This window comes from Chanodichthys erythropterus, chromosome 17 (assembly GCF_024489055.1).
Source record: "Chanodichthys erythropterus isolate Z2021 chromosome 17, ASM2448905v1, whole genome shotgun sequence".
NCBI lineage: Eukaryota > Metazoa > Chordata > Actinopteri > Cypriniformes > Xenocyprididae > Chanodichthys > Chanodichthys erythropterus.
Window position 1 is genome coordinate 42,110,183 of NC_090237.1, and position 13,296 is coordinate 42,123,478.

The 13,296-nt window shown below is 39.1% G+C and overlaps 1 protein-coding gene across 1 annotated transcript in view; it reads right to left on the reverse strand.

Annotated features, from left to right (window-relative positions):
* Nucleotides 1-4,156: 4,156 nt before the first annotated feature.
* Nucleotides 4,157-13,296, reverse strand: part of LOC137004277 (NACHT, LRR and PYD domains-containing protein 3-like) — a 71,677-nt gene continuing 62,537 nt past the window's right edge. The window contains exon 12 of the mRNA XM_067364459.1: nt 4,157-4,710. Within this exon, the coding sequence (XP_067220560.1) occupies nt 4,157-4,710 (554 nt within the window). The remainder of the gene's footprint in view (nt 4,711-13,296) is intronic.

Below are 13,296 nucleotides of genomic sequence, written 5' to 3' on the forward strand. Positions count from 1 at the left end.
AAAAAGCCATAAACATTTTGGGCATCCTTAAATAGTCACTAATTGTATTGGGATTATTGTTCTAAAAAGCCATAAACATTTTGGGCATCCTTAAATAGTCACTAATCGTATTGGGGTTATTGTTCTAAAAAGCCATAAACATTTTCGGCATCCTTGAACAGACAACCATTGTATTGGGATGAATATGAGGCGGTCTATTGGAACGGTGTGTGTGTGTGTGTGTGTGTGTGTGTGTGTGTGTGTGTGTGTGTGTGTGTGTGTGAGAGAGAGAGAGAGAGCGAGAGAGAGAGAGAGAGTCGGATTATAAGTATTAAAACTTCATGATGTTTAAAGGAATTACATTCCCTGGAAATGTAAGATATTATTATTTTCATCCAGCTAAAACTATATTATTATTTAGTAAGATGTGTAAGATATTTTTTATATTTTCATCTAGCTAAAACTATATTATTTAGTAAGATGTTTGATTATTATTATTCAGTGTAATGTGTGTATATCTCATCCCTAATGTTTAGCCCTAATAGGGTATGTCCATCACATAGAGACTTTATATCTGGAATCATTTTAAATCAAATCACTCAATATTCCTAGCTCATTTTTAAACATACAGAGATTTATTTTAAGCATCACCCTTATAGGAAGATTTATTAAAACTTTAAAGATTTTTAACAACATATTTAAACATTTTGAACACTTTCTCTGGAAAAGGTAACAGACTAAGTGTCCCATAGAATGCAGCATGGACCATTGTTGTCACTGCCTGGCTGGGTGTGAGCTGCTCACTTGGAAAGACAGAGAGAGAGTGGGAGAGGGATTGGATTGCTCCAATGTTGTTCATTATTCAGTTTAATATATTATATAAATATATTTTCATTTATTTTAAATAGATCTGTATTACGTGTGTGACGAGAAAGAGAGAGAGAGAGAAAGAGAGAGAGAGAGAGAGAGAGACAGAGAGAGAGAGTGCGTATATTGCATTGACCCTATTGGTAAATTATTATTTTTTCATTGAGACGAAGAGGATGTCCACATACAAAAACCCCTGTGACGGAATGCGACAGCCCCGAAATAACTGTTCAAACAACCGGGTCAAACGATCATTCACTCCCGGAGGTCACGGGTCAACAACCAGATGGACAAACACAAACAACATTACATTCATCCTAATATCCGAAGGTCACAGGTCAATGACATCAGGGTCAAAGGTTGTGTTGACACAGCTGGACACTCAAGGTCATGTGGGGAGGGGGGACGACATGGGTGGTCCGGAAGGGGGTGGTACCGGAAGCAATAAATCACTTTTTGTCACATGCCCCAGGGTAATAACTACTTACCTAACCTGAGAATAATAAAAATAAGGTAAAGGTGCTTAGAGACGCATCGCAAAACAATATAGTTATGAACACTGATATAAACAGACAATTTATTTTGATACACATTCATTTGGCATATATTCAGGTTGATCATCTCAATGGCCAAAAGTGTCCAGGTCATCCTGAATTCACTGGTCATTAATGTTCATAAACATGCATGTTCATCATGGGGTTTTATTAGGGGCACATGAAATTCTGAAATTGAAATTTTGAAAGAAGAAAATGTTTTAAACTATGTCAAAACATATATCAGAAATCCTGGAATAAAGATGGCAATATAGCCTTGATTTGCTTTTGATTAATAGATGCTTTGTATAATGTGTGATGGAGTGAACATGTGATATTGTGTGAGGGTGCTTTCACACCTGCCTCATTTAGTTCGGTTGAATCGTACCAGAGTTTGTTTGCCCCTTTGGTGCGGTTCGTTTGGGCAGGTGTGAAAGCAGCAATCGCACTCGGGTGCGCACCAAAAGCGGACCAAACAAGCGTACCGAGACCTGCTTGAAGAGGTGGTCTCGGTACGCTTTCAAACGAACTCTGGAGCGGTTCGCTTGAGATGTGAAAGCAATCGACCCAGTTAACGGACCAACGAACCAAATTATATCATTTTCATAACGGAAAATATGATATAAAAATCAGTAATGTCTGATTCTGTGAGTGAGCACATTATTTACCATATCTGAAAACCAACGATCGCCTCTGGTGTGTAATTACACTTCTCCGTGCGAGAATGCTGTCCCGACGAAGTCTCAATTCCCGCTCTGCTTCGTTATAAAATTCAAATGGTCTCTCTCGACAGACACACGGATAACAGGTCGCCTACTAGACAGCGCTGGGAAATCCAGAGATGGAGAGAGAGAAAGAGCGCGGGTTTGAATTTGCCGCAGCAAATATGAATTAACTGCGGGAGAGAGCTACATTTATAAAGTGTTTGTGTGTGTCTCGTCAGTTTCAAATAAAGCCACAATAAACTCATGGAGCGAACTTGTCAATCATTATTTTGATGGATGACGCAGAGAAAATTCTGACCAATAAGAGGACAGTTTTACTCCCATGTGACTTACCTTAACGCATTTTGGTACGCTTTGAAATTTTGCCATGTGAAAGCGAACCGAACCAAGAAAAAAAAGCAACATTGTAACAAATTTAGTCCCTGTTTCGGAACAAAACAAGCGATCCATAGGTGTGAAAACACCCTGAGACATTTAATGACTTTTTGTTTTTGTACAAAAAGATGGGCATGGACTTGCCAACAACAAACTTCAGCTACTGTAGCAGTCCCATAAAAAAATCAAAAAATTACATTTTTAGTCAAAGATTTTGACATTTTTAATGACATTTTTTTTTTATTTACTTAAACTATTTTTATAACAACAAAACGTTATCTTTTTACAGACAGTGGCCATCAAATCATTAGCACAAATGCATTATTTGAATGTCTGGAATCACTGTAGTTTTTTTTAAGAAATGAATTTCACAAGGATGAAGTTTATTCAACAAGGATGAATTAAATAGATTTAAAAAAGAAAGACATTTCTAATGTTACAAAAGATTTGAATACTGTTCTTCAAACTTGCTGTTCTGTGAATCATCAGGTCACGGTTTCCTCTTTTCAGCACTGATAATAGCAGCTCAGAATGATTCTTGATCATCAAATCATCATATTAGATTGATTTCTGAAGGATCATGTGACACTGAAGACTGGAGGAATAAACAGCCATTTGAAATATATTAAAATAGAAAACAAATCACAAAATTACTGTTTTGCCTTTAATGATCAAATAAAGCTTAAACATAAAGAATTGTATTAATCCTTTTGAAGAACAATATCATATCAAAATGAACAAGAGCACAATAACAGAACTGATATCGGTCCTCAAAAACATGTACACAGGTTTATTTCAGTTGTTACAGGCAGTGATGAACTCAATGATAATAACTAATGAAATACAGAGTTTTAAAACATGGCAAAGGAAGAGCAGAACGAGCTGAACTCATTGTAGACGATAGCTGAAGGTTGTTACACAAAGTGTCTGTCATTCAGTTACAGACGACTGCACAAATCCAGCATACTAATGAAAACATTATGAACTGTTAGCTAGAAGAAAACAACTGTAGTTTAGGCGTAAGTCAGCCGCCCGTGAGGCTGAGAGTATAGTTATCTTTATGGAATAATCCACTAATGTCTGGAGATTCAGTGTGAACTAATATTCTCAGTCGCACGTACAATCGCGCATGTCTGCCAAACTCATTAATATTCATGTTAGCTCCGCCTTCAGAATAGCTGTTCTCACTGTCCAATGACAGTGCGTGTTACATTCACAGTGACAGAGGATTGGCTCTTCACACTGAGGTGAAATCTGATTGGTTGCTCCACGTGTGTCCTGACCAATGGCGTTTTTAACTCGACTGACAAACGGATAAAGAAAAGCAATTGGCCAAAGCTTTTAAAAACAGATTTAAAATGATTTATTAATGTACGCTTAAAACATGAATCAAATAAACAGTTTTAAATGTGTGTATTTATTGGTGCGTGTAAAAATGTCCATTTGTGTTTGAATGATTAAATTGATGAATTGATTGTTGATGTTATTTTTCAGTGGGTTAGTGGATCTAAATCTGTAAGTGTCACTCCTGCTCCTCATAACGACACCACATGACACAATATACATGAGTTCAACATTTATTACAATATTTCAACATTTACTTCATCATGTGACTCTGAGTCATTAACACACATTTATTGTGTCCTGATATTTCAGTGTTAATGTCATGAAGAGACTCTACAACAGTTTCACTGATGATCCATAATTATAAACCCTAAACCCAGGATACAGTGGTTGAGTGAATGTGGTCTGGACTGTGTGGATGAGGATCATTGTGTCTCCAGAGACGCTGTAGAAGGACAGAGTTCCTGCACTGTGATCCACATACACTCCTACTCTATAGTGATTCATCCCATACAGTCCTGATCTACTGATGATGGGCTCTACAGGGAGATCAGTGTCTATCTTATTGTGTCTGAATGAGTATCTGTAGGAAGAGCAGATCAAACTCCAGGACTGATCATTAGCTCCAAACCGACACTCACCCCGTCCCTTCCTGCTGATGCTCTTATATGACACTGATATATATGCATCTCCACTCCACTCAATCTCCCAGTAACAGCGTCGATCACACACACTCTCTCTACACAACACCTGAGGATACTCATCAAATCTGTCTGGATGATCAGGATACGACTGTGGTGTGCCAGTGAATGTAATCACTGTGTTCCTCTCAGACAGATGGAGGTGTTTATTCACTGTGTTCAGATCCAGAGTGATCCGATGGGAATCTGATGGAGATAAAACACATCACAATCAGGAATCAATCTGTCCATCTTTTAATCTACACCAGTGTTTCTCAACCCTGGTCCTGGAGGACCCCCAACACTGCAGGTTTTGTCTTTCTCCCCAATTAAACACACCTGATCCAACTCATCAGCCAATTAGAAGAAACTCCACTACCTGAAATGAGTGTGTCAGACAGAGGAGACTTTCAAAATGTGCAGTGTTGGGGGGCCTTCCAGGACAGGGTTGAGAAACACTGATCTACACTGTAAACATGATTTCTGCTGCTTGTTAAATGAACTTCATTAAATCAGGACAGAATGTGCAGTAATTGTGTGCTTTAAGTGGATTTACTCCATTAAAATGAGTTAAACACGTCAAACTGAAGTTGACTTCATCATTATTGGTGTTGAAGGAACTGAAACTGGGCAGTTCCCAGCATGCTTTGCTCTGGTCTGGATCTATCCCAGAATCTGAGGAGTTCATGTAGGAACTTGATTTAGGATCTTCTGGTCTCTAGTTGTGAATCTTAAAGCCTCCATCAGTTCGGTGATCGACTCTCAGGTCTGTTACCAAGAGCAGCTGCTGTGAAGAAACGCTCCAGATTCAAATGGAGGATCAAAACAGCTTTAATGAAGTTTGATCAAAGCCTGGCACTGTATTTCACCAGTCTGTCTGCATAACATCATTGAATCAATTATTGCATTGGTGGGAACGAACTAATGCCGTCCCAATTGACTGATCGACTGTCTCTTTCCTGTTCACGCACTTAGAGGAACTGAATCACAATTTTTAGCATTATCTCTGAGCGGCGGGGCTTTTTGACTTTCTCAGTTTGTGTAAATCTACTGAGGGTTCAGGGAATTTATTTTGTTCCACATTAATTTCACACATGTCTGGTACAAATATGTGGCTTTGTTTCATTAATACAGTGTATACTTTCTTCTTTATTTACTCCAAAAGAAGGGAAGTGAAATGTGACAACATGCCCCATATGACAGCTAAAACTGTTATCTGATTTAATTAAAAAATATACATGACAAACTAAAATATTGTCATTAAAAGACAATTATTTTTTTCATATAAAATATATATATTTTTTTAGAAATTCAAAAGTAAATAATTGTGTGTTTGACAGTGAACACTCTCACAGAAGACGAGATAAATAGACGAGATGCTGTAAATGTCTTGAAATAATGTTTTCTGGATGTTCAGGTTCTTCCTCTCAGTCTTTATTCACCTTTTTCCATGGTTTCTCAGCAGAAATTAATAAAAGTTGATTACGCCAGTTGTATCGTAACTGTATAGTATAGCGGGACACATTGTAACGCAGAACGAACCCTATCTGGATTATAAACCTAGTCAGTGTCTTCTGATAGTTAGTGAAGCATTAAAGAACGAGCAGATTGGAGATTAAAATAATATCAGATTTGTCTCATTTTACATAAGCTTATTTTTCATCGATATTTTTTGTTCAGCGATATCTCACAATTCTGAATTTTGGTGCATTTTTTTTCTCTGTATTTTGTCTATATGGCTACTAGTAAATAAGTTTGTTCATGCTAGCGTGTGTGGAAGTATTTAAACCACGTGTGTTACAACCCCGCATTACATGATTAACGAACAACAAAGCCTCACTTTCTTTCCAGTCACGTGAATGCTTCACTTTGTGCATTGAATGTTTGAACTCAGACCACTACCAAGTTCAAAACCCTTTACTAACATTTTAAAAACATGTAGCGCCCCACTCCCTTAAAATTATGTGAAAGGGGCCCTGGATTCGTTTGTTGTTAGATCTCTCTAAATATTCTCTGATTATTATTAGCTTCGTTTCAATAAACCTTTTCTCTGCTTATTAACTGATTAAAATAACCACACTGTCTGTTAAATGAAATTGAACTTTGATTAGTTTACTTAAGGCAAATATAATAATATAACAGAATAAAATGTCAAGTTTTCCCCCTTACAGATGCACAATAGTCAAGTTTGCCCTCAAAATCAACAAATTACAAATATAACACTTTGTAGTTGTTCAATGTAATTAGTAAAGTTGGACAACAAATGCAAAAATGTCTCCAATATCCCTCAATATAATATAAAAGTGGTGCTTTATACTCCAGTCCAACTATTCACCCAAATTGGTTCAATCAAACATACAAAATAATATTCAGAAACTACTTTTCAATGTTCAAAATGGCCATAAACAAATTATGTAACCCGTTGCAGGCCTGATATGTTGCTGGGGTTCGTCGAGGCACAAAACAACTTGCCGCTTCGCTCAATGAGCAAATAAAACACCAGCGGTCTTACCAGCGCTAGTCCGCGCTAGCTCTTGTGTGACGCACTTTCTTCACGAGGGAATTACAGTCCGGGAAGAAGGGAATGCAGACCGAGGAACCTGTCCATCGATGCCAGAGGAACCACTGAGAAGTCCTGGTATCTCAGGGCGCTATCTGGGAAGTCTACAGTGAATTCAGTTAACAAAAGAGGCGATATGCGATGGTTTTCCACCATCGCGAGTCTCTCACGTGCTGATGAGTGCTGTTTCGTTAGAATCAGCCACGCAGCTGTGTTATCCGAAGATCCGAAGGGAAATTTCTATCCCTTCACCGCCAAACAACATTACACCAAACTTAAATCAGTTCTCTTTTGGACAACTGCCATAGAATGGTATTTTTAATATTTTAGTTAAACTTAGATGCTCAATCATACAGCCATCACCTCCTCTTCTCCGTCGTCCTTCTCTCTACTTGTGCGTTCAACCAATCCCGTTGCACAACAACCGCTAAGACTTATAACAAATGAACATACATTTTTTCTTTTCAATCAAAATGAACTTATACATACATACAATTAGGGGAAAACAATCCATATGAAATAAAAATATAAAATAATAAAAATGATATATAGAAAATGCTGACAAACCAAATTAATTAAACTGCAACTGGGCTTCATACATAACAATATTCACTACCGTTCAAAAGTTTGGGGTCAGTAACATTTTTAATGTTTTATAAAGAAGTTTCGTCTGCTCACCAAGACTGCATTTATTTAATTAAAAATACAGTAAAAACAGTAATATTGTGAATTATTATTACAATTTAAAATAACTGTTTTCTATTTGAAAATATTTGAAAATGTAATTTATTCCTGTGATCAAAGCTGAATTTTCAGCATCATTACTCCAGTCTTCAGTGTCACATGATCCTTCAGAAATCATTCTAATATGATGATTTGATGCTCAATAAACATTTAATGTGTACAATTGTACAAAATATTTGTGTACAATATTTTTTTTCAGGATTATTTGATGAATAGAAAGTTCAAAAGAACAGTGTTTATCTGAAATCTAATCTTTTGTAACATTATAAATGTCTTTACTGTCACTTTTGATTGATTTAATGCATCCTTGCTGAATAAAAGTATTCATTTCTTTAATTTCTTTTCAAAAAAATAAAAATAAAAATTCTTACTGACCCCAAACTTTTGAACGGTAGTGTATAATGCTACAGAAGCTTTGTATTTCAGATAAATGCTGTTCTTTTGAACTTTCTATTCATCAAGGAATCCCGAAAAAAAAAGTACACAACTGTTTTCAACATTGAAAATAATCATAAATGTTTATTGAGCAGCAGATCATCATATTAGAATGATTTCTGAAGGATCATGTGACACTGAAGACTGGAGTAATGATGCTGAAAATTCAGCTTTGATCACAGGAATAAATTACTTTGTCAAATATATTTAAATAGTACACAGTTATTTTAAATTGTAATAATATTTCACAATATTACTGTTTTTTACTGTATTTTAAAATAAATAAATGTAGCCTTGGTGAGCAGACAAAACTTCTTTTAAAAACATTAAAAATCTTTGTGGTTGCAAACTTTTGGACTGTACTGTATATATATATATATATATATATATATATATATATATATATATTATATATATATATATATATATATATAGTATTAGAAAAGCTAATAGAACTAGATGTTTCAATCCCTTAAGTAGGAAACTCTTGATAGAAACAGTTAGTATGGAGTGAGGGAAAAACAAGAAAAAAAAAACGGAAGCAGGGTATGTGATTGGGGTCATCAGGTGGGCACCCTGCTTCATCAACGTTTTGTTGATTGAAGCCCACAACGTTTCCAAAAGGCTCAACGGTGTACCCAGCGTCCCAGGTACACCCCCCTCAGTGCCATACCCTCTATCTCCCTGATGGGCTCTGCATGGCAGGGGCGTCCTTCTCCCTGAATCAGGCCTAAGCCTGACCGCATACCATCTGTCTCTACCTTGCTGCCCAAATAGGGTCCTTACGCTTGATCCAGAGCCAGTTACTGCTTTTTTCAGCAGCACTTGACAAGGACTTAATGGCCTGTTGGAACGAACGACCCTTCACCCCTATTTTCCTCATCAACCTGGTGGTAGATGTTGCAACAAATCCCCTACATCCCACCTCTACTGGGAAGATGCTGATCTTCCAGCCGTTAAGGGATGCTTCAGCTGCCAGATCTGAATATTTGTTCTTTTTCCTCTCATAAGCTTCTTCAGCCCCATCCTCCCATGGTACTGTTAATTCCACAACATATGCCTGCTTTGTTGTTTGAGACCACAGGACCATGTCTGGCTGGAGTGTTGTAGCCACAATTTCTGGGGGTCAACTTCCAATTTCAACTTCCAATTTCCAATCCCGTGCTGACTGCAGGATGCTTGCATCCTTAGGTGTTGTACGATGCTCTTGATGTTGGCCAGCTGGTATGAAATTTGTGAAATTGACCTGTCCTGCCAATGTTTGTGGGAGGTTGTTTATGGTGGTTCGCTTCTGTTCCAGTATTGACGCCAGCTCTTTAAGTACTTTGTTATGCCGCCAAGTATAGCGCCCTTGAGTGAGACTCGTAGTACACCCTGACAGAATGTGCCTTAGAGATGCAGGTACTTGACACAGGGAACAGGCAGGGTCTTCTCCATACCACTCTTTAAGATTTTGAGGGGAGGGTAGCAGGTCGTATGTGGCTCTGATGTCACGCCAGCTGAGCTTTTTTTTCTCCAGGCCCTCCCAGTTGGTCCATCTCCCCTGCTTGGCCATTGAGACGGCTTTGGCATGTCGCTCTCCCTCCTCCTGTCTCCTAACTTCTTCTACTACTAGCTGTCTCTTCTGCACTGATGTTGCTTTGTGCCACAGAGGAGTTTTTGGGATGAGTCCGAACCCTGCCCTCCCATGCTGTACTTGACCAACCACATCTCTGAATTGAAGCGCAGACTTTGCACTCAGAACAGCTTCTGATGGGTTCCACTTCCTTCCTGCTACCACCCGAGGGGCCGCTGTTCGAATAACTGCATCCTCTGATTCAGTTAGGGTCATGACGAGCCTTGCTTTAGTGCATTTGAACTCTTCCACGAGCCCTGTGATTGGTAACTTCAACTTGCCATGCCCATAAAGTCCAACAGAACTTAAACAACGTAGAATTCCAAGCCACTGCTTCAGCCTTATGCTTATCAGCCGTTCCAACTTTTCAACCTTGGTGATGGGGATTTCATACACCGTCAAAGGCCACAAGAGTCTTGGGAGTATGCCAAACTGAAAGCACCACACCTTGAGTTTTCCTGGCAACAATGTCTTATTGATGCGCTCCATATACATACTGGTATCATTCTTTAGTTGTTCAAACTGCTCGATGTCTTTGAGCTTCGCATCATACCATCTCCCCAAGCTCTTTACTGGCATTTCTGAGACAGTTGGGACAGGTGATCCGCCGACATGAAATCTTTGGTCTGTGACTTGGCCTTTCACGATGGAGATGCTTCTGCACTTTAACTTCATCCTCGCCCATTTTATATTTTGATTACGTTTTTCCAGCAGTCTCTTGGTGCAGGGGACCGTTGTTGTGAGTGTTGTTAAATCGTCCATATAGGCTCGAATTGGTGGTAACCTCTGATTACATTGTAGCCTCTCTCCTCCCACGACCCATTTTGAGGCTCTGATAATGATCTCCATTGCCATCGTGAAGGCCAATGGGGAGATGGTGCACCCCGCCATGATGCCCTCCTCCAGCGATTGCCAATCTGTGGTGAAGTCTGATGTTGTAATACAAAACTGTAGATCCTGGAAGTAGTGTTTCAATAGATTTGATATTTTAGTCGGCACTTGGAAGAAATCAAAGGCAGCCCACAAAAATGAATGAGGGGCAGATCAAGGAACAAGACGTGAAGATCTTTCCCCTCTTTCTTTGCAGTCTGGATTTGATGCCATATAATGCTGTTATGTTCAAGGCATCTCGAAAAGCCTGCAATACCAGCCTTTTGGATTGATGTGTCAATGTAGTGATTTTGTTTTAAATACAGTGTTAGGCGTTGTGCCAACACCCTGAAAAAGATCTTACCTTCAATGTTCAGAAGGTTTATCTGGCGGAACTGTTCAATGGTGGCTCTTCGCCAGGCTTTCGGGATGATTTGCTTGTTCCAGGCCACTTTCATGTTTTCCCAAGGATTTTCAAAACATCTGGAGCATCCTTGTAGACACTATACGGTTCACCATTAGGGCCTGGTGCAGATGCCGATCTTGCCTTCTTTACAGCCTGTTTCACCACGCTCAGCTTGGGAGGGCTGACTTCAAACTGATATTGGAGGGATGTCATTGGGGACAACGATCGTTTCATCTTTTTTTCCATCAGTATAGGTGGTTCTCAAATACTCTTCTACTTGGTCTTTTGATGTTTTTAAGAAACCACTCTTCTCCTTTGTGAATATGCCTTTCACAAATTTAAAAGGGTCTTTGTAGAAATCAGTTCTGGCTTTTTCTTTCTTCTTCCAGCGCATTCGTAGGCTTTCTGCTCGGCGGAGTTTTGAGAGCCTGTGCTTTAGATCCTCTTGAAGGAAGCCTTTCTTCTGCTGTAGCATTTCTCCACAACTTTCTTAGCCGTCGCCTCTCTTTCACAAGTTGTATTTCTTGCAGCCGACGGGACATGGCGGCAGAAAGCATGTCTTTCTTCCTAACTTGCTCCTTCACTCCATATTTCTCCTCTCCGTAACTGTAGATAAGGTCACCCATCTTCTCCAACTTCTTTTCGGCTGATCCTTTGATGCTACTTAGGATAAGGCTTAACTCTGTATTGATGGTTTCCCACTCCTTGCTGTTAGACTCTGGCCATTTCACCAACGGCTTACGTCCTTGCATGTTTTCTTTTTTGCGGTGGGCTGGTTGTTGTCTTGGACTGGTGATTCTGCCTGATGCTTCCTCCTCGTTCCCTGGGGTGCTGATTCTCTGCGGACTGTGGGTTTCTTCCTGCCGCTGAGTTTCATCCGACTGATTTAACCTTCTTCCTGACAGAATCCAGTCAATGCGGGACCCTGGGTTGGTGGTTTTCAGACATTTCTTCCATCCTTGATGTACCTTAAGACCATGGGTTGATGTTACTTTCTCCCATCCACACACGCAAGTCTGAAGAACATGTCCAGCTGCTGGTTTCTCAAGAGTTTTACTACTTCTTTCATTCAATGTCGTATCCATTCCATGGGTCTTTACCGGGAGGTCAGTCAGTGAGTCTTCTTGCACCCCTGCTCTCGCAGACTCTAGGGGTATTCTTCTTTTTGAACTTTTTGTAGCCAGATAAGGTGGCTCTTGTGCCCTAATAGGGTGACGGAGCCTGCTGCTATGGGTCTATTTCCTCCTGTCAGCTGTCTCTCCACGCTGTCACACGGTCTTTCCCTTGTCGTCAGCTGCGCTTTCACAGCAGTCACTGGGTTTTCTTCCAGAAGATCAGAACTCATTTAGCTTTGTCAGGCTTTTATTTGTGCTTAACGGATTAAACAGCGGAGCTGCGCACTCAGGTTTATGGCTGCTGTAAATGTCACCTGACACAAGATGGCGCTGTTTTCAACACTCTTGATGCTCTGAAACTTTTCCTGAAACATTCAGAGAAAAGCTTCAAAGATTTAAGAGCTTATTTCTCCATCCCTACTCTAGTTTAGGCCTTTTGCAAATGTTTCAATCAAGTTTATCTGTTTTAGAGAGCGTTTAAACATGTTAACTTGTTTTGTTAAATCTGTAATGTCATTTTTTATGTGTGGAAAAAGCGACGAAACTAAACTATCCAATCAGATGCATCCAGCCATGCACACACATACACACTTTTGACTTTACAACACATGAACACACACCTTTATTTATTCTCATTCTCTCTTAATTTGTCATGAGTGTACGCAGATAGATTTTAATAATCAACTTAAAAAATAAAAACGGCATTAATTAGCGCCTCTCAGTGCGTACAGCTGCAGGCGCCACTGCATCATGTGACCCACTGCATCATGTGACCCTTACAAAGCTGGATGTTGGTATTCAGATACTCAGATGTTCATCCACAAATCTTTTCATCATTTATTATTTAAAGCGTTATTAAAGTGAAAACCATTATAATAATTTAACACCACAGTGTGTGTTACTGGTTCACAGGGAGTGTGTTTCTATAAACACATTTTGATTTCAGTTTTTTTCTTCTGATGATTTAAGGCGAGTAATTAGAAACCTTTATTTCTTCAAATATGAATCAAGTGCTGATTCAGCTGTAAAGACTATAAAGTCATTACTT